We start from the raw sequence: 21,847 nt of genomic DNA on the forward strand, positions 1-21,847 counted from the left end.
TAGACAACTTTACTAGCTACCGCCCAACGCGAACTGTTACCACTGAACTCCCCCCCCCCCATCCCCACCCACCCCACACCACCTCAACAAAATCATAACTACCGTATATCTATATATAGCATTTTGCCTTCGCATTTGTCGGCTCGCCTCGTTCTCTGTCTGAAATTGCTTCCTCTCGCGTTCCACGAGTTTTTCACCTCACTCTTCCCATTCTTTCATTCCTTTACTCTCCATTCGATGCCCATTCTCCGTCTCCCTTCCACCTCTGTTCCTCAATTATATTTTCTTTTTTCCATTTTCATTTTTTTTCTCCTTTTTTTTCATTTCATTTTTATTTTTGAATTCTTTTTTAACGCCTATGTGCCTAGAGCAAAAGGAAGCTCTATGTTCTTTCCCAGGCGTGGCAGAAAGTTGTGAAATGACTGTGCGACGAGTTTCATTTTGCAACCGTAAGAGTAACCATGACGATGAAATGAAGTTGGAAAGATGGAGCAGCCCGTTGATAAATATCCGGCATTATATCGTATCCAATATCGTATAATATAACAAGATTTACGTTAATCGCATGACTGGCTGAATTTCTTACACAATAGATTTTTCTCGCAAATCCATAACTTGGTAGATTAATTGATGGCTCTTTCCTTACTTTCCTTATTGTAAATGCACCAACTTTTCACAAATTTTAACAAATTAGCAATAATAGTAACGAGCAAAAATGAAGACAAATAAAAAAAAATTGGCTTAAGCAAACAATGATTTCGCTACTCTTTAATGATTTATAACGAGTTTGGTTTGTCTGATAACGAGTAGCGTGACAAACTTCGCGTCGCCTGATTCATACGTCAAGGCAGCTTCAATCAGACTAAAAATTTCCCCCGCGTCCGGTTAACAATCATATCCGCACCGTAGGCATACACAAAAGTTCGCCTTTTTCCGCTTCCCTTTTATTTCCCCATACATGGAGAAGTCATGTTTCGTTGGTGTTTGTCGTAGTGACGGGAGCGCGACGTTAACTCGTATTGGTCTTCTTTCATTTCCGCTCCATTCGTACATCGCATTCGGTAAAATCCGATAGATATATGGGCACGCAGAGCCGCGTGTGTGAATGCTCGCGCCTAGACTTGTTCGTTACGAGCGATATATGAGTGACTTTATTAGAAATAAGAAGAAGTATCGACCCACTCGCTGCTTGTTGCCGAAAAATCGCACGATAGAAAAAAAAAATGCGAAACAAGGAAACGAAATTATCGATGGGGGAAGCAAGTAGTATAAACGTAATTTAAAATTGTTACAGTTGACTTATGTTTCCCTGAACGTTAACGACGTCGATGCCTTTCGATATTTCCTTTCCTCTCTTTCATTTATGTTCTCGTACTTTGTACCTCACTCGCTCTCTCTCTCTCTCTCTCTCTCTCTCTCTCATTCTCTCTGTCTCTGTTACAACCTTTCTCTTGTTATTTTTTTATTTCGCATTGTTCTTTTACCTGCTTCATTTTTTTCTACGTGTGTGCGCGTGTGGGTGTGTTTACGGGTATATGCGCGCGCGTCTGTATAGAAATTACTGGTTTCCTATGTTTGTCATCACATGTGTTCTAGTATAATCGAAAACCGAAGAAATAAATATAAAATCATTGGAAGCTATGGATTTTCTGTTTTGAGCGACAAATACATACTTATATTGTTTATACCTTAAAAAACATTGTTCAAACGAGCGTCATTGACAAACATTGATTTAATAAAATGTTCAAGATTAAAATTTTAAGTATAAAATTTTTTAATCATTCGTATATCGATTAAAGGGTCATCTCAATCAATTTATTTGCTTATTTTTGCTAACATTTATACATAAATTGAACTTGATAAATGAGAATACGTAAATGGAACAAATACTAATACTATCGATTAATTTAATTAAATACATTGAAATTAAATACAAAGTAGTTTTAAACAGAATCACTTAAAAATAAATAGCATTAAGTTTTTAAATAATAATATCTTGTTATGATTGAATAATTATGGGAGAAATTATAGAAGAAAGTCTCTCGGTATCTGTCATTATAATAGAAATGTCTGAGTGCGAATAAACATTTATTTAGCTTTCATGATGCATTGATGAGACTTTCTTAAATGAATATTATTACAAAACTGACTACTAACTAGTGAAATTTCTGCTCTCATTCTGAATTTTATAATCTTCAAAGGAGCAAGTAAATTTATATTTAAGCAACATTCCAATCGAATTACATTCATTTATGATAAATTCAGCATTTCATAGACAGTTTTTTTCTAAACTCTTTAAACGAATACTAAATGTCAACGTAACTTTAAAATTAAAAAACTAATATATATATATATAAACACTCATTACCGATGGTTTAATTCTTTAATGTTTAATTAATAAATTTAATAAATACATAAGCACAAGAGCAATTATACATACCGAATATTATAATATTTACTATTCATCCTACTTACTTATTATTGATTAGTTTCTATTTCACAATAATTAAATGCATAGAAGACAGAAGTCTGATGAAACATAACATGGAATGAAAATATAAATACTCTTTAAATATCGCTTTGAAATTATTTAATGATATGAATTTTAATTTAATATTTTTATTAAGCTCAGGACTAATATCCATGTATATATAATAAATGAAATAAGATCAAAATAATGTTAAATTTAATAAATAACTTCTGAAAAGTCAATAAAATAATGTAATATTTACATGGTATAAATAAAAATTTGCTAGAGATTTTTTGGCATGAGTTAGATGAGGTCGGGTACGAAGCACTAAAATAAGTATGAAATAGATATACACAAAAAATCGGTATATTTAATTAATCACAGATATTTACTGATCGTTTGATAAAATATTTGAATAGGCGATGGTGTAAATGACTGAGGAACAGGAAAGGTGCATCACATTGTAATTAATGTTGATAAATAATTGAATGCGAAAAGTAGGAAAGAAAAAAATAATGAATCTCTATTATGCTGTCCTGTTGTAAACGTGCTAAAACTAAATTCGATCAACAGCTTTGTCCAACGTATGAATAAATAACTGAAAGGGAAAAAAGGAATGCCTGTGAAAAGTATAAGAAAAAATTGTGTGCGTAATAACTATGCTTTGGCGAATGAAAAATATAGGAATATTGAAACTCAACTAGGTAATGGAAATAAAAATAAGCAGTATTGCAACAAATGTGACAGCTATTCTGCAAACTTTTAGTCATCTGAAAAGAAATTACAAGCTCAGTCTATTGCATCAGACGGGGGCCGAGCATTTGCAACCAATATTGGCAAAATGTGCGACAGACATTGCCAGATACGTGCGATCAGAGTCCTTTCCATCTGTCGCAGTTTCCGCAGTGTGTCCTTCAATTCCCCACTTCATCTCTCAACTTATTTTTATTATCCAATGACAATATCGTACTCAGGCAGTATTTGCGCGCCAATAAGCGTATATAATTCGAACGCATTGTTATTCCACGTTTCCTCAAATTTTCTAATTTATATCCAATTAATTTCGCACGTCGAATATATTATTAAATAATTTACGCATACAATAATAAATTACGGATACAAAAATAAAAAGCACAAATTTATCAGGACTCTTTTTTACCGACATTTCATTTTGATTAAGCTCATTAACATTTCAATGTACATAAATATGTAGATTCACATGCAGAGGAACGCACGCGTACACACGGAGTTATTCCAACACTTTTTATTTATAATTTCAATATATTTCATATAAAATATATATGCTTAAGTAATAATTGGTTTTAGTGACCTACGTGGATACTCTACATCCGTATAGATCAAACAATATTATGAAATTATAATTTTCTATCGCGTTATATAATAAATCTCATTTACGTAAAATATCATTGCTAATCTAATGCTTTATAAACATTTTGCAAGCTAATAATATTCTATCCTATCTGACGACGTAAATAATTTTTTCAGTTAACCTTAAGAGTCCAATCAGCATTGAGGAGGACTTTTCGTAACATTTCGTTTGCAAGACTACTTACGGCAGAGGTAAGTTTTCCTCGCATCAAAAATCATAGCAAAGCACCTAGTGTACTTTTATATTATTCGGGAATGAAAAGTACGTCATTTTATCTTCTTTCATTTGTGTCACTTGCGAATGGCACACGCATCTAATAAAGATGCTTAACGAAACATTAATCGTTAAGTATAAAGGAAAGGAAACAACGAGAATTGGCATTGTAATAATTGGAATAATGAGTTTATGAAATAGTCGACTCAGTGTGTGAAAATCGAAAGCACTTGATACAATTATTAAAGAGGAATTGCATATAATCAAAGCACACGAGCATTTGCGATTCCGAGCGCTGATCCATTCATTCCTAAATTAATCAATACATCTAATAATGCTTTCATTTACACATCGCTGAAATTTTCTAGCGCCCGCTAAACAACGAGCAACGACGCAGTTCTTGAACGATAATACAAATATCCGAGTCCATTCTTCCATAATGTGAAAGGACCTTGTGCAGTGCGGGGATAGTTGGTGAAATAAAATTCACGCGCGAGAGCGGGTTAAGCTCGTCAAGCTCGTCAATCTCGACTCGTCAAACATAAAAGCACGAAACCGTCCCATTGATTAGCGGCGTCATCTCCGTACTGCGCGCTCGACCTCGTAAATCATTAGCCCATTACGCAGTCCATGGACACGCGCACAAGCTTATAAATATGAGTCCGTGAACGTGAACGCGAGCCGCCTCGTGGCTGGGCTTCTGCATTGAGTATGTCACGTCCGGCGGAAGGCGACGTTAGTCAAGCGTTTACGCGTAAACAACGAACGCTTGGCAGATACGAAACGACCCACTTACCTCTAATCGCCTATCTCTAACGCGTGAGAAGTCCATGGATGGACTTCCATGGCACCATGGATTTTCCGACTTTCGAGGCAGCGGTGGCACGTAGAGCGAATTTTTTTCCGTCTTTTCACTCATGATAAAGGTCAGAGAATTGGGTTATCGAACACCTTCGAACGCCTTCCATCTTACATTCTCACTAAATCGATGTCCTTTACATTGTCAATTGATCAAAGTATCGATCACTATTATTGGAGCACTGTGAAGCTCTTTTACGCGATCGACACTTGTTGAATTGAAATTATAAATTGATTAAATTGTGCGACGATTGAACCGATTTTCTTCTTTATTGATTGTAAAATAGCTATATTTATCCTTAAGGGGCAATGGTAAAGATTCTTTCGCTTGCACTATTAAAAATTTAATACAATTCGTATTTCTAATTGTTATTGCAATTTATAAGTGCGTTATTAACGATCCATTAATACGATAAAAACACGCTCGTACTTAGAAGAACATTCGATATTACTATTTAATGCTTCGTGCATACATTTCAACTTGATAATTCATTAGAAATATTTTAAAAAATCTATTCACGGTACATCGAAATGTAATCAAAATAATACTCAAACAATTTTTCAAGCAAATGAAAATCTCTTTCAAATAAGTTACTAATTTACCAATATTCCACTTTCGATATCATATTATTTACGCGGTGCTCTAAATATAAGTTACTTTACTTTAATAAACACTTTATTTATAAATACTATAAATATAAAAGTTACGTAAAGTCAATGTCGAAAAGTTACGAAATTATATTTTATCCAAATATAATATTTCATTGAAACGAATAGGTTTGAGCAAAATATTATATAGTTGGTGTATATTATCAAATTATTAGTAGTATTGAATGGGTGCTGATCCCGATCCGGGATTGTTCCGAGGCGTTGTACCTAGTGATTCGTCAACTTCGTTTTTCATTATACAGTGGGGCAAAACCTACAAAGTCTTTCACGTGTACGAAATCAGATATAATTAACGATATTCGTGAAAATTTTAGTATAATTTATAAATCGACTATTATTAAAATTGTAAACAAGTTTGATAATTAAATTATAATAATTATAAATCAACTATGCGTAATTATAAAAAGTTTAATTATTCACTAAATAGACGTGACTAGACAATTATTAGGATACAACATGTGCAACGTGCAATGGGAGCTGATCCCGATCCCGGCAAAGGATGTCCGAGAATATCCCGTCGAGTCAGTCGGTGGCATATTGCCGAAACTATTGCTTTACCCGCGACTCCATTGGGCGTCTCGAACCAGGGGAAGAGCACCGCGTGCTCGCATATCGCGTACCCCGCAATTACCGTTGCATAATGTCCGAAGGGTCACGGGGCTGCGTAAAGTGTCTCTCATTCACGCTCGATCAGCCTGATAAACTTAAATCGAAAACACCCCGCGATCTTCCGTCCCGTCTCCTTGATTTTCCGTTACCTCGCCCCTATTCCCTACCCCACCCCCTATCCGCACAGGCGTCATCACATTCTCTCATTATCATGCCATCATTTCCCTTCCACTTCTCACGTATATCTTATCATCATCATCACCCTTCCAAGACGCATTTTAATCCTCTATTCCTTTAAAAATAGAATACAACTATATTAATCGGAAGAATAATAAAAATGTCGGTATATACATAGTGTACAATGCCAGCGAGAGCGCTCGAAGTACATAATTGCAGCCTATTTCAACGTGCATGTTCGTACGAAAAATAAATATTTACTCCTGACTTTTAATCGAAAGCACAAAAGTGTAGATCAGACAGAATGTGCGCGTCCAGTAATGGAAGATATAATGTGAAGGTACTTGTGGCGATGGGAAAGTTGGGAAGAAACGAAATTCACGCTCCCAATTATAGTCAGGCATGCGAGAACTAAAGTTTTGGCTTCCGTCGACGCTTTTAGGGAGCAAGGCTTGGGAGGAATCAGAGCTCGCCATCCAAGAGACTTATTTTCCTTGAGGATGTTCCGCGAGAAAGACGTCTCCCCGAGAGCTTAATGTTGGCTGATAATTTTCTTGGGCATAGTAGTCTCTCCGCCTTTTCTTCGCCTCTCTCTCTCTCTCTATCTCTCTCTCTCTCTCTATCTCTCTCTCTCTCTCTCTCTCTCTCTCTCTCTCTCTCTCTCTCCCTCTTCCTCGAGAAGCGTACTGAAAACATAAGTCTTTTTGATTTATGTCTAAACGCGTCCGAGCATATTTGCTCCATTCGCGCTCCCGCTGCCGAACACTTTGGATTCTGCTACAACGGAGATCGATCGTTTATTGTCATCGTTGTCGTTTGTCCGCGTGTGCGTGTGCGCGCGACAAAGCACTTACAGGTATTATTTTATCTACTTTACTTATCTCTTCTCGCTTTCTATTCATTTTTCTCTCAAATAAGCTTTTCTACCTTATCCTCCTCTCTTTTCCATTCTCCTTAAGGTGGTCCCTTCCCATCAAGATCTAGCTACGAGTGAAATTCATTGTTCTACAGGGAAGTCGTAGAGGACGTAAGTAAGAGGTAGAATTTGAGGGAGGAGCTTTGAGTTGTTATCGACAGTACCCGCGGGCGATACGCAAAACGATATTTATAACAACATCTAACGACCTGTGCCTTACTCAAGAAATATCCATGTGAATTTATGATTAAATATTCGATGGAATATACTCGTACTCGTACATAATGCTACTAAATAAGTTTATAGTATGAAATAAAATTATTGTGCTTTAATTTCACCAATTTCTCATTTATTTTGACTAGAGAGAGAGAGAGAGAGAGAGAGGGAGAGAGAGAGAGAGAGGCGAATAAATTCGAATCTTGAATGCCCCTCTGCTAATATAGCAATACTAGGAAATATCGCGATAGCATAATACATAATAAGTAATCTGATCAAATGGTTACATAAAATTTAAGTATCATTAAGTAAATCAATAGTTTTATGTATATAAGTTTTAAATGATATTCATATGCCTATAATATTTAACGTCCTGTTTTCACGAGCAAGAGAGTAACACTGATATTCGACTTGTTGCAGTAACTGAATAAAGATAGAAAGTATACGAATTTTCAACAGGTTATAATAACCATAGAATAATTCTCAATTAACAAATCCGAAGGATAGGTAAAAATTCAGAATGTAGCGTGAAAAAGAATTTACAAGTCGCAAAAGCACAAAAGTCATTACAAAATTAAATATTATGTGTATGATAAATTATTTTAAATTTACATTTTACATTATTGTCTCAGTACATCTGAATTATAAATTGAAAATCCAAGGAATTGTACATAATTGACATTAACACTATATTTATTTCTTTGCTTTAACTCATAGTAAATCACACTTTGTTACGTGAAATCAATATCTCTAATGTCGTAGCTTTATAGTTACTGAACATATTAAATATTTTATTATATTAAAGATTTTCAAAGTACTGTTCGACGGTTTCTCTACCATTTATTACTATGAATAAGATGCATGTTTTTTTTTTTATTTATATAATTTGTATCTATTAATATGGGATTAATATAAAATCTATGTAATTAATATTTACCGAAGCTGTAAAAACAATGCTTTAAAAATTTTTTTTTACAACGTAAAGCTTAAACTATTATTTGTAGAAAATATTGTCGAAATTTTAAAAACAAATTTTACATTCTGAATTTTATTTGATTTTTATTTTTTGCAAAGAGATTGAATTTCAATATTAATCATTTTCAAAATCTATAATACCAATCACATAAATAAATACACAAAATTTATTATTAAATTATATTTAATGTTGAAAATTATTTAAATTCTATGCCTGTGAGTTTCAAACACCATAATTCTCTATCGCTTCATAAGGTAGCTTGAAAAAATTTAATAATTGTACTCACAATTAATAAAACAAATTGTCAAGAAAACTCCTTCTTTTCATCATCATAGCTGAAAATAATGCCAGTTGAGCTATAATAAAGTACAAAGTAATTTGGTAGAAAAAGTTGTGATGATTTTTTAAAAAATTTTACCCAATGACAATGCTTAATCGTTCTGTAAAAACTTTATCTTTCTTCTAACATGAGCGAAGCGACTACTTTTTTACTTTAACAATGCCGCTATTGTCTATTATGTATAAACAGAGGAACAACGAAAACACAAGAAGAGTCGCTGTATGATTATCGGATGCTTCGAGCACTCGACCCCCTGAATATTTTGTAAATTTAACGTTGAATCGCTTTCGAAATCACCCAGGCCACTACAACAATTCTCTATTCGTTCCTCCCCTTCAGGAGCGGAGATATTGTTTCGTCCGACGTTTTAATTACGCGAAGATACAGAGAAAGTAGGAAATGAAGAGAGGAAGAAAAAATGAGAAAAGTAAAAAAGCGTAAAAACGTCGGGCCGAGAAAAAGGAGCCTAAAATAAATAATCGGGCGATACAATTGCAGGCTTCGGGCTTTACGCCCTAGAGAAGAATGAACCGACCCATTGGATTATTTTCGAATCGAATTATGAGTTTCAACCGCTTTTTTATGTATCTACGGACAGTGAAACAGATATATATATATATATATATAGAGAGAGAGAGAGAGAGAGAGAGAGAGAGAGCGAGAATAGAGAAATAGCTATTCATAAAGTGAGCTGGAATAGTAATCCATTTTTTCTGTCAATTCGAATCTTAATCCTTTGAGGCCTTTGATATTATTTATTTCGTATTCACTCAGTAATGATTGTATCGATGCAATGCTCTCTCTCTCTCTCTCTTTCTCTCAATTTCTTTATTTATTCGTGTAAATGAATATTACAAGTTTATTTAAATTATTATTTTAATTCTGATGTATTGCATTACTGAAAGTATCCTCGTATGAAACAAAGAATAATAACTTTCAATTTGCGCTTCGTCACGTTCATCACAATATTACAAATTCGTAACACTCTATGTATTTTCTATTTTTCACTTAAATGTATCACGAAAATACGTAGACGAGATGCATATCGAATCTTTAGAAACTTTATTCTCGTAAAATCTCAAAGGCACTGTGGCATCGCATAGGAAATTCTCGTCAATTCGTACCGAAATATCACGTATAAATCTGCGTTTCCATACATATGTGAACGCTTCGCGAAAAACATATATTTATCCTATTAATCCGCGGGCATTCGATTAGCGAATTCAATCGCATAAATCCCCGCTCCCTTGACGCTTCTTAAACGCGTCGGATAGCTGCAAAAAATCCACCCAGTGGATTTGAAAATTACACCATAATATCGCGGTCCTGCATTCGCCAAGATGAGCATAGACGATCGGTATGCTTCGCTCCACGGAATTATCCAGCACCGAAATTATTCAATTTGGGATTTGGGACTGTCAGAATGAGTGGCCCCATTGGAATTCGTAATGTAAAAAGAACGTAAAACACGGTCACGACGGACCTTGACCACCGAACTAACACTCCCCACTTTATAACTCCCTTCGTTCTTTTTACAGTTCTTTGCACTCGCCTCTTTACTGCAACTCTAGCTGCTTTCAAGCATTTCTCTCGGGATTCTGTGCTTTTTCTCCCTGATAACTTTATCTATGAGACAATATATTCAACTCCATAATATATATATATATATATATATATCTCCCTCTTTAATTTTGTAATGTACCAATGAAAATTGCATTAATTATAAAATGGATTAGCCATTCAGATTACAGAATAAGCAGTTTTTCAGATTTTTTTTTTGTTAAGATCTCGTTAAATTTCTTTTCATTTAATTAGCAAAGTAATTTATTCATATAATTAGCACATTAGAGTGTGTTATTTCTTTTCATTTTTTCGTTTTAATTTAAAATATTTCAATCGCATGTGCAAGAGCTCTGATATCGTATTAAATAGTCGTTAAAATAATTACAAAGTGTGTTTGATGATTTAATTTATTCAATTTGGACTGATATGGCAAAGCAACGACATTAATATACTTCGACCTTTCACATTATTTTCATTTCTCAAGATTGCATTTGGCTCGAGGCAAATTGTTGTGCTCGTATAAACTAAGCGTACGTGCAATAGGAATTTTATCCACCAAGTGATACGTAATCTCAAAATCTCGTAAATACCCCCCCCCCATCCCATCCCCCCTCCCCTCTTATTTTCACGTACATCCCTGAATCTCCTCGAAGCGCTCTCATCTCACCCCTTGACTATTTCTTCCCTCGGTGTATCTCGGACCTCGGAGGCACTTGTTTCTTTCATGGAGGCCACAGGGCGCACGCGAAATCTGGCCGCCATCAAACGCCAACTAAATTATGGGATTTCTCGTGTTGGGAAATAAAAGGAAAAGCAGGAGCTTAGCGCACGATGAATCGCGCTTGATTTATCGACTCTTGATTCAGGACTCGCGAAAGGGCGCGCGACTGGTAAAATTAAAAGCGATGGAACGCGGCTCTCGGTGATCTCTTCCTCCGCTGCGACTCTCGCATTGTCATTAAAATGTTTTCACGGAGCTGCTGTCGCGTCGGCTGGATTCCATGTCGGCTCATTTGTCACAGCGGCGACGCCTGTATCTCAACCCGAACTCCGTGCACATCGACGATGTATCGATCCCCACTTTCCTCCGCGCATTATTTCCATTGATTTATATAACGTGACCCAGTGACGAGAGACTCAAAGCGCAATTTCACTGCTCGCCGGCGGCTAGATAGAAACTCACTCCCCTACCCCCTGAAACTCGACCGGATGAGCAGAGATTTTTCATTATGATTATTATTAACTTACGTGTTTCCTATTAGTTGGGGCCAGGAATCCGTTTTTATAGATCAGTGCGTCTTACCATCGTAAATAATCGATGGAATATTGTTAAATAAGCACTTCCAGAATCAACTAGACTTTCTTGCATAAGAAGGCAAATTGTACACAACCGATGACGAACATTCGTAACGTCGATTATGTACGGTATAATTTCTAAGATAAGAGCTTGCTCATGAATTTTTATTGTTTCGCAATGTTTAGTCATCTCTAATGGATGAAAAGACTTTAAATTATTAATCAATGACTTTATGTGAAATTCGCGAGAACGGTAAAATATACGTAACAGACGTCATGAATATAAAGTAGGTATTACATTAGGATATTATGCTTTACAAATTCAATATCATCTTCCTAATTTGTAAAAGCAATATATACATATATATATATATATATGTATATATTTTTTTTTCTTTCATTCTCTTACAGCAGTGCTGGCTGCGATGCTTTTGTACAGGCCCTTGTTACATCCAAGGATATACTTATTGGTTGGTATTTGTCAATATTTGCATTATTGTAGAACAGATTTATTTTTGATCAGATATTTACTATTGAATTCATGGACCAGTTGAGAACGATGGGAGATCAAAATAATATATAGGATTTGCTTATTGTAGGGTCGCGTGGGTGAATCGAACTAAATGATAATTCAGCTTTACCAACTTATTAGTGCGAAACATGACGGAAATTTGTATTTGTTGACTTACTTAAAAGTTATTTCCAATGTAATATCGATTGTTTTTAATGCTATTTAAATATTTTAAACTAAAACTTGGTATGTAATATGTCATAACAATGTGAATTCAAACATAAAAATTGAATTTTATTGTAAATATAAAATTAGACACCTTGCAATATACTACAATGGAATAAACAAATTAATTGTCATTATAATAGTAATAAATGCATTGGCCATTACGATTTCAGCAGATTGATTTTACATTTTTAAATCGATGTTCAAACTATGATTAATTTTTACTTATATTATTGAAATAAACATTATACGTGTGTGCGTGAGACATGAACGCGGGTATTGACCTGTATGTAGTAACGTAATATAATTCGATATGTCGATAATCCCTATAACACAAAAATATTTCATTTCTGAAGATTAGAAAAATTGACTAAGTTACGATTGAAGATAAAAAAAAAAAATAAAATAACGCTCCATGCAATGTGCGTAAATGCGTAAATGCTCGTTCCATCCTAGCTAAGAGCTTATTATATAAGGAAATGCTAACCATATTATCTCTGATAATTTGAATCTGTTCATTTACTTAAACTACGACTGCTCATGATTCAACGAAATTTAAGTTTAATTATTTCACATTAAAGTATGTACGGCAAATGTTTTAAACCAATATTCAGTTTAAAATATGGATTAACAAATGTACATACGCTTCCATTATAATATTATATTTAATAATGTAATTAAAATTTTGATTTTGCTCTATATAACTTTGGTACATTAAGGATGTCTTTCATAATTAATGTAATGAATTAATATGTACCTTCTATATTAATTCAATCATTTATAGAGTAATTGCGTCGAAACGTTAAAATTAAATTAACTTATAATTATTTACAATTATTAACGTGCGTTAAAATATTAATTATAAACTCTAAGAATTATTAATATGTATTAAAGAATAGAATAATATAAGTTTCTTCGAGCAATTATTAGATATAAATTGCTAAATTATTATTTTATGTACACTAATTTGACAATAATAATCAAAAACTTATTGAAATATTATAAAAATTACAGGCAATAAGTAGAAATATCTAAATTATTATGCTTTCTAGGGTTGCCTACCATCATTGACTTGCATTTACCTATCGCTTGCAACAGCTGGTTTGAATTAAATTTGAAAGTAATTTGTAATAAAAGTAGATTAAAATAAAAGCTTTTATTTATTTCACGCGTAAATGCAAAATTACTTGGCGCATTAAAAAGAGACGGAGCTCGATAAAAACCAATTCGAATGACTATGAAATTCAATTTCAAGTGGTTCATAATTGGCTGAAATCGAATAATAAATCCTAGAGTAGGAAGCATATATAAATAGCATGGAAATCGCCACTACTTGCAAATGTTCTCCAATTAGTAAGCTAACGAGGTGAATTCCTGTAGCTTGGAAAGCAACGAGAAAGAAAGTTTCACTATGAGAAGTGTGAGGAATTGAGACAAGAGAGGAGTAAAATGGATTGAGTCGGGTGATATAAAAACTGTTTCGTGATCTATGAAAAGTTGGCGCACGTGTGAAGTGCAGCCCGAACTTCTGTGAAGTTGTCGGATGCACCCCATTACTCACTTTTCACTGCGAGCTTCCGCATGCGAAACTTCCGCATCCAAATTTCTCCGGTTATAACAACGCCTTGTCAAGTTTCTTTTTACTATTATCTCAGAGTTATATTCGCCATATGTTTGGGAGGCAGAGCAATTGCATTTTCAATTATGTTGAACATTTTTTGTACGTGTTTTTATAATTATACATTACGCGGCAAGAGTGAAGATCGAAATATTTCAAGACCTCTTAGGTGAAGGCTTAGTAAGAATCTCTTAAGTGGATAATCTGTATCGAAAATTAATGTGCAAACGAAAAATATCGTATCCTTGTAATAATAATACCTTTTCTTCGCTCTAATATCATTAAATGTATTAAACGTAGATATTAAATCTTGATCATTAAATGAATTTCAATGAACATTTACTTTACTTAGATTGGACGCTAAGTTCAGATTCCTTTACTTTGAGTTACTTTCTCTTATCTTAGTATTCTTTTATCTTTTACATTGGTGCGTGCAATTATGGAAAGGCGATAAGTAACTAAATATCTAAATACGTGAATGTACGGAAATTGTCTACTAACCGCTACTATTACAATCTAAATTTGCTATAACTATTTATATTTTCGAATAAAGTTTTTGAGAAAGCATTTTCAAATAATCGTAAGCATATGTTGGTATTTTCTACATGTTCAGACATTATATAAACTGAAAAAAGTTTTTGATGTTCTGAATGTACGTCGACTGACAACACAAAGATGAATAACATTTTTATAGTCCTATGATAACGTATTATAACAATTACGGCGTATTTAAAATGATTGATTTCAACTTTATCAATTTTTTCATATATTATATTAAATTTCCTACTAAATTCTAACAAATAAGCATACTTAATCATAAAACTTGAGGGAAAAAATTTCATTTTCATTAGTTATAATGTCGAAAAAATTATAGAACGAGAGGACATTGTAAATTAATCTCTATACTGGATAAATATAATTTCAGATTATCAAAAAAAAAAAACAAAAAAAAAAAAAACTAATATACTATAATTAATTTACGTATTACATTTCGCAAGTATTAGATAAACAATTAGTATTTCCAATTCTATAATAATAATTGTCCATGTAATTATTACTTATCGCGTCTACTTATCAACATTGATATGAATAATTTGTAATGTATCATTATGTATACATAAATTTTTAGTTACGACTTAATTAATATTTTTATTTCCCTAAGAGTTTCTCATACAAATATTAGATATGCCCTACTCAAATCATAAAATTTATCATAAATCATATAACTTATGAATAATAATGACATGTGAATGATTAAAGCTATAAAAATTAGCTGAAAGCTGAATATGAGCATTTTAGTAATAAATCAATTGAGGCTTATTCAAAATATTAATATTGCAATAACCTTAGTTATCGTTATTCGTAGAGACTTTGGTTATATTCGTACAACGTTATTTTCGAAAATTCAAAAGATCAGGCCTCGCGAGCAAACAGTTTAGCCATTAATTTGCATAAGGTTCGTGCAATTTTTTTGAATACGCTGTTATTCCAATTCGATTAAAGTAATCGTTGCTTACTACGTAATATTAACATTAACGATAGGCAAATTTATTTAACTGGCCAAAAGTTGAAGTGCGATAAATGACATTTGTGACAAAGAAATGGATAATTCGTCGTAGAAATAAGCAAAGAACTTGCCTTGCTATACCTCGACGTGCGATAAACAAATTTTCGAAATAATTTCAATTTTATGCGTACTTAGCTTATGATTTAGCATCGTCTTGTTGTTAACATTACCATTATTTACAAATTAATAAGTCAATAATTGAAAAACGAATAAATTTAATGTAATATTAGAATAAATAATTGATTGACAGGTAATAAATACATACAATAACATTGTCTTAATTTAAAATTTATTTTCTTTTTCATACATTCACATATTTTACGCCAGTTGTATTAGTAATAAGATTATTCGCTAAGCGTAGCGCAAAAATTATCTTCTCTTCCATATTAATACTATAACGAATATGGCTTCTAATCAAAGCTCTATTTCGAGTTTATTTTATTCACGGAATGCGATTCATTATATACAAAACGAAAAACTATTAGTCGATTGGTCCACTTGCCACTTTGACTTTAGGCTAGTTTACTTATTACCATTAACAATAATAGAAAGTTAGTAAACTGTGTACAATTTTTTTTAAAAATAATTCAATCTAATAATACCGATAAAAATAACCTCGCAAAAATTCAATTTTACAATATTCTTTATAAATTACAAACAAAATATCACTTGTTTATGTCCAAACCATTATCACTGCTTTAGATAGTTATTTAAGAAAACATTCACGTGTAATATCTTACACCTGGAAAAATCTTTTCTAAGATTTGAAGATACAGCAAATCCTGTGAAATTTATCTTTATACTTAGTACTCAATTTGTCCTCAATTGGTAATCGCCGTTCTGGGTGATGTATCTGACCCACGGTAACGCCTGGTATCCACTTTTCTCAATGATCTTTAAGTAACGCACTTGAATGCCGGATGTGGTGAAGTAGGGTATTTCAAACTTGACTTGAATGGGCGGTTTGCCTTCTACATCTTCGCCAACGACGGAGGGTAGACCAAAATGTGCCCTCATAAGATACTCCTTACCACCGGGGAAAGATTTGATAGACCATGTAATTGCACTTTGTTCCGGAGAGTATTTAACACTTCCAATGGTAGTTTTGAATTTTGGCGAATCCGCGTCATTTGGCACCGGAATGACTATTTCAACGTTATTCGCGGTGGAGCGTCTTTTAAATTGAGAACGCGCTTTTATCATATATTCCACTCTACTGTGCGCGTGTCTCTCTATTACCGACTCGATCCAAATCAATGGTTTGACGTGCGTATTTAAACGATAAGACATCAATTCAAATTCCCCATCGGGAGGAATGAACGATATAGTTCGATCGTTTTCGAATCTTGAGAGCCTCACGCACTGATGAAACTTTACATCTTCCAATTCGACGGACTTTGATTTCCCACGACCCGTGGACTCAAACAATACCTTGTCGTTCAAACCCAAACGAAGCTCCGGCATCCCAGAAAGATACACTCTCATTTTTATGGCCCCAACAATTTCAGAGCTAAGTACATTTCCATTTGCGTTTGCCAATAAATTGACGGACTCTATTACATCTAAAAACACCTCGTTCTTTCTATATTTTATACCCTCCGATCTCCAAGAAACTGCATTTGTCACTGCCATTGGTATTCTAGGCTGAATTTCCAATTTGTGTCCCTCTTGCGTTATATATTCCTGCAATATCTTACTATCGGTCGTCTGCGGATATCCAAAGTCGAGTAATTCATCAAGGAGTTCATAAATTACAACAAAATTATCCCTAATACTCTCTTCCTCGAGTTCCTTAAAATATTCCTGCATAACTTGAACTACTTTATGCAGAAATACAAATACCAACGATATATTGGCATTCTTTTTAGTAGTGGATACAATGTATAAATTATTATATTTTATGTAAGCATAAGTACACTCGGCCGTTTGAATAATCGGAGTAAGATTACTCTCTTCCTCCCTCTCCATGACAAGTGGCATAAACTTTTCTATAACACCTGCCTCTATGTCTCCCCGATAGTTTCTGGAAATCAGGACTTTCCCCTTCACGTCCAAAATAAAAATTGCTGAAGTCGACATCTTGTTCAAGCGGAACCTTCAATAAAAACAGATCGATAAGAAATCTTTGGGAGAATAATTTTACAGAATCATGATATCATATAGGTTATGTTGACGAGCCCGTGTTCGTTAAATCGGACATTAGTCGTCAATGGGGACGAGTACCGCCGGCTCGAGCATGCAAGTCATCACAAGGCACATCACACAAGTGCCAAAAATACGAATATCACCGACTCCGTGACAAAAAACCTACCCAACCCACGCATTAACACTCGTTCGGTGATATTCTCGCCAGCCCTCCCACCTTCTAATTTCTACCGACGAAGCTCGCCACTACCATACGCACCTGATTTCATCGAAACTTTCGAACTCAAGGTAAGCTGCTGCCGAGGCCGAGGAGTTGCATTCGTAATGGGCACAACAGGTGCCTGCGCATTGAAGCCCGCAGTATCACCAAATAAATTCGCCGGATTGTCAATTGCCACTGAAGCACGACGAGGAGGATAAGGCAGGTTAGCCCCCCACGGCCAACGACTCCGCGACAGACGGCGCTGACAATTACACGAGAGCAGAGCGAACGACGACGACGATCTGACCCGAAGCCCTGCGAGTCGAGAGCGGCCAGTCGGGAAACGAATTGGCCGTGAGGGCGCATGCGCCCGACTCTCGAGACTTATCGACCGCGAACTCGCGCCGAGTTTTAAAATGTCGTCGTCGGCGCGGAAGTCGGGAGAAGTGGGAGTGGAGCTCCGCAGCCTCCTTGGATTACACTCGTCGTCTCGAACTCGTTGAGAAGCTGTAATTAACGTGAGCACCGGAGTCTTACGGAGCTGCGATTTTTCACATTTTTCAATGCACATGTAATGACTCGGCCTGTTGACTACTCATCGCCAGGGATTGCAATTGCAAAAGAGATCCCTGATGTTCCTTGCAATATTTCCTCTGTTTCAATAATACTGCATGGCGTTACATTGCATTCATAATATTATTAGATTTATTATTTACATTGCATTCATAATATTATTAGATTTATTATTTACATTTTAGAGAAATTTAGAGACATATTAATTTCCTGTTTTGTAACGCGCGTGCGCGTGTAGGTGTGTGTGCGTGCGTGCGTGATGTGCGTGATGCGCGTGGATGCGTGTGTAGGTGTGTGTGCGCGTGTGTAAATACGTGTGCATGCGCGTGGGTGTGTAGATACGTGTGCGTGCGAATTGACGAAACGATAATATTTTAATGATAAAACAAATGTCAAATGTTGTTGATATAAAATGTGCCTTTTAATTTATAAATAAATTTTATTATTTTGTATTATTGGTTCAATTCAAATTGCAATAAAAATTCTAGCTAATGTACATATAAAAACACATCATTGGATTCATAAAATTTTAATAACGCATTTGGCCCATTTCATTAGTTAAGTCAATATATGAAGTCGTGCTAAAACATTGTTTATTTTATTTATAAAATTTCTTTGTAATAGATTTATGTTGAAATATTCACAAAGAATTTATTTGCCTATAGAAAATTACAAAAATCGAAATTTAAGAAATTCAAGACTTTTAAATTTCAATTAGACAGTAACATTTGAAAAATCTAATCATAAATAATTATTTCTTTGCCTACATAGACGAATTTAAAGAAAAAGAAAAATATTTTTAGAAAAAGACAATTGTTGTAAATTCTAAATTCTGATGTAATCTCTAACGCTTTGTTGAACATTATCGAATAATCAGATAAACTATTAAATATCATATGTTCAACGTCTTACGTCATTCACACTCATATCGTGAACACTTGTACTCGATAAATTAAGCAACAAATATCCATCCAAGCACAACTTAAGACATAAAAAAAAATTGCTAATATATGGCCAAAAATGTGACAAAATGAAAAATACATCCATCGCATCTAATCCCAATGACATTAATCGCAAATAATATCATACCATAAAGTAGTATAATAAATTTTTAAAATATGAATGTTAATATAATTATAGTTAAAATTTATGATTTGGCCAATAATAAAGTTGGTCATTTAAACTTATTTAGAAACGAAATTTGTGATTAAATTTTGGTTTTTATAGAAACTTTATAAAATCTAAAATCTTACATAAATGAACAAAACTTGGTACAAAAAAAAAGAAAAAAAAACTAAAATTACTCGTATGAATCTTTATAAAAAAAAAAAATTTTATGCAACATACATGATAATTTAATAAAAAAAGAAATTCATAAAAAAAAATAATAATAATACTAATAATAATAATAATAAAAGACCGTAAAATTGACAGCAACTTTCTGTAGAAATATTGCTGAATATTATATACATAACATTAAAGTTACAAAAAACAAAATTAGAATAAATTAGAATAAAACTGATCGATTATGCTATAACATATTTATCTTGCTGATTACCTACCATTCGAATATTTTCGTGCGAACGCGAAGAAAATTCTTTAATGCTTGATCAAATGTATCTCCATAATGATACGAAAATTAGCATTGTTTATATTATGTAAACAAAATGTATCGAAGAAAATTAAAAATCTCATTTTCACAATGGAATTTGTATTTATTTGCATTCATAAGGCAATTATTACTATTTGTATTTCCTGAACAATCAATACGAAGCTAATGATTTTTAATTATCTTCTTATATTAATTATAATAATAATATAAATAATACAAATAGATATGGAAATTAATAATATTAATAATATAAGTGGGAATATGCAAATAGATGTATATAGAATTCAAAATAATCAAGATAAATAGAGACCGTACACTTTATAATAAATATATGCTAATTATATTTTGTATTCTTTTGATCAACACGAACGTCGTTCATTATGGAAAAGTATATTTAGTGAACATAACTAATTATTCATTCAAATAAGGTATTAATTAAATACAATTCATCATACAATGTGCATAAAATATAACTTTATTAAATTTCATCGTTGATTTTTAACAAATTATATATACGATATTATCATAGAAAATGGTAACGAAAAAATTTATTGATATAGAAATAATAGAATGTTTATGGGGGGAAAAAAAGGAAAAAAAAAGGAAAAAAAAGGAAAAAAAAAAGGAAAAAAAAAAGGAAAAAAAAAACAAGCCCAAATGAAAGTTTTTCATGCATTTCCAACATTTCGAAAAACTCGAACAAATATTTAGTTGCAAAATCCGTTTAAATATAATCTGTATAAGTTTATACGTGCATCTATATAGCAAATAATTCAATATTATCGATTAATGTAGCTTTATATTTTTTAAATTTTTGTCAAATTGTTTCTATATTTCCGTTCTTAAACATTAATTGAGGGAATAAAAATTTAACAAAAAAATATATTAATTTCATGATAATATTAATAGTATGATAATATTTAGTTATATAAATATTAATGATCAGAAAATTGTTCTATTTTGCTGCATAAATACACAAATAATGAAAACTAATTAAAATTTTTACTAACAATTGAACTTCAATTTACAGTTAAGGTATCTATTTAACAAGAATTTTTGTCAAAGGTTCATTTGTAATTATTATATTTATAATTCGTTGTACGAATGAATGGATGAGCCAACGAATGAATTAATTATGAATAATTAGGTTTCGCGAGAATGAATTATATGATGTCAGAGATGTTTTATAAGCACATACCCGAGAAGTAAAATATTTTCTTGACAGACGTTGCAGTAGAAATCTTAATAATGACAAACATTATATATATTAAATTTTATAAAATTCATTATGTGATAAGCGTTTCTTTAAAATATACTAAAAATCTTAAAGAATACAAATAACAAATGATTTAGCAGACAAATGAAAATATAAATAGTCCCAAGTTGATGTTTGATAACCATTATGTTTTTTCACTCGCCTTACTCGCCTCAAATAGTAGTGATGACAAATCGAAGACACAAACAAGTCCAGTGGACCCAGGCAATCAATAGTGGCAACGCAATGTTAGTCCTTTGTCCTTGAAATGAGAGAGCACGTTATATAATATCGTATTTGTATAATTTTAATATACACTTGTCGTTGATCGATTCATGCATTAATATAAATATAGGCTTTATTAAAGTTAAGGCCTCGTAGCGTCAAATAAATTTCGACTTCGATTATTCACCCTCACAATATGTCACATTCAAATTCCACTTCTC

General features: G+C 33.1%; 1 protein-coding gene across 1 annotated transcript; it reads right to left on the minus strand.

The window, feature by feature from the left end:
* Window positions 1-15,888: 15,888 nt before the first annotated feature.
* On the minus strand, window positions 15,889-18,261 carry AP-1mu (adaptor protein complex 1, mu subunit). Its single transcript, XM_011500410.1, has 2 exons — window positions 18,019-18,261; window positions 15,889-17,709 (listed from the first exon to the last, which is right to left on the minus strand). Exon 2 carries the CDS (start codon window positions 17,691-17,693, stop codon window positions 16,425-16,427), a length of 1,269 nt encoding a protein of 422 aa, XP_011498712.1. The 5' UTR covers window positions 17,694-17,709; window positions 18,019-18,261; the 3' UTR covers window positions 15,889-16,424.
* Window positions 18,262-21,847: the final 3,586 nt, after the last annotated feature.

This window comes from Ceratosolen solmsi, unplaced genomic scaffold, assembly GCF_000503995.2.
Source record: "Ceratosolen solmsi marchali unplaced genomic scaffold, CerSol_1.0 scaffold56, whole genome shotgun sequence".
NCBI lineage: Eukaryota > Metazoa > Arthropoda > Insecta > Hymenoptera > Agaonidae > Ceratosolen > Ceratosolen solmsi.

Excerpts from the sequence above, each read along its gene's own strand:
- AP-1mu (XM_011500410.1), bottom strand. The coding sequence starts at position 17,693 with ATGTCGACTTCAGCAATTTTTATTTTGGACGTGAAGGGGAAAGTCCTG.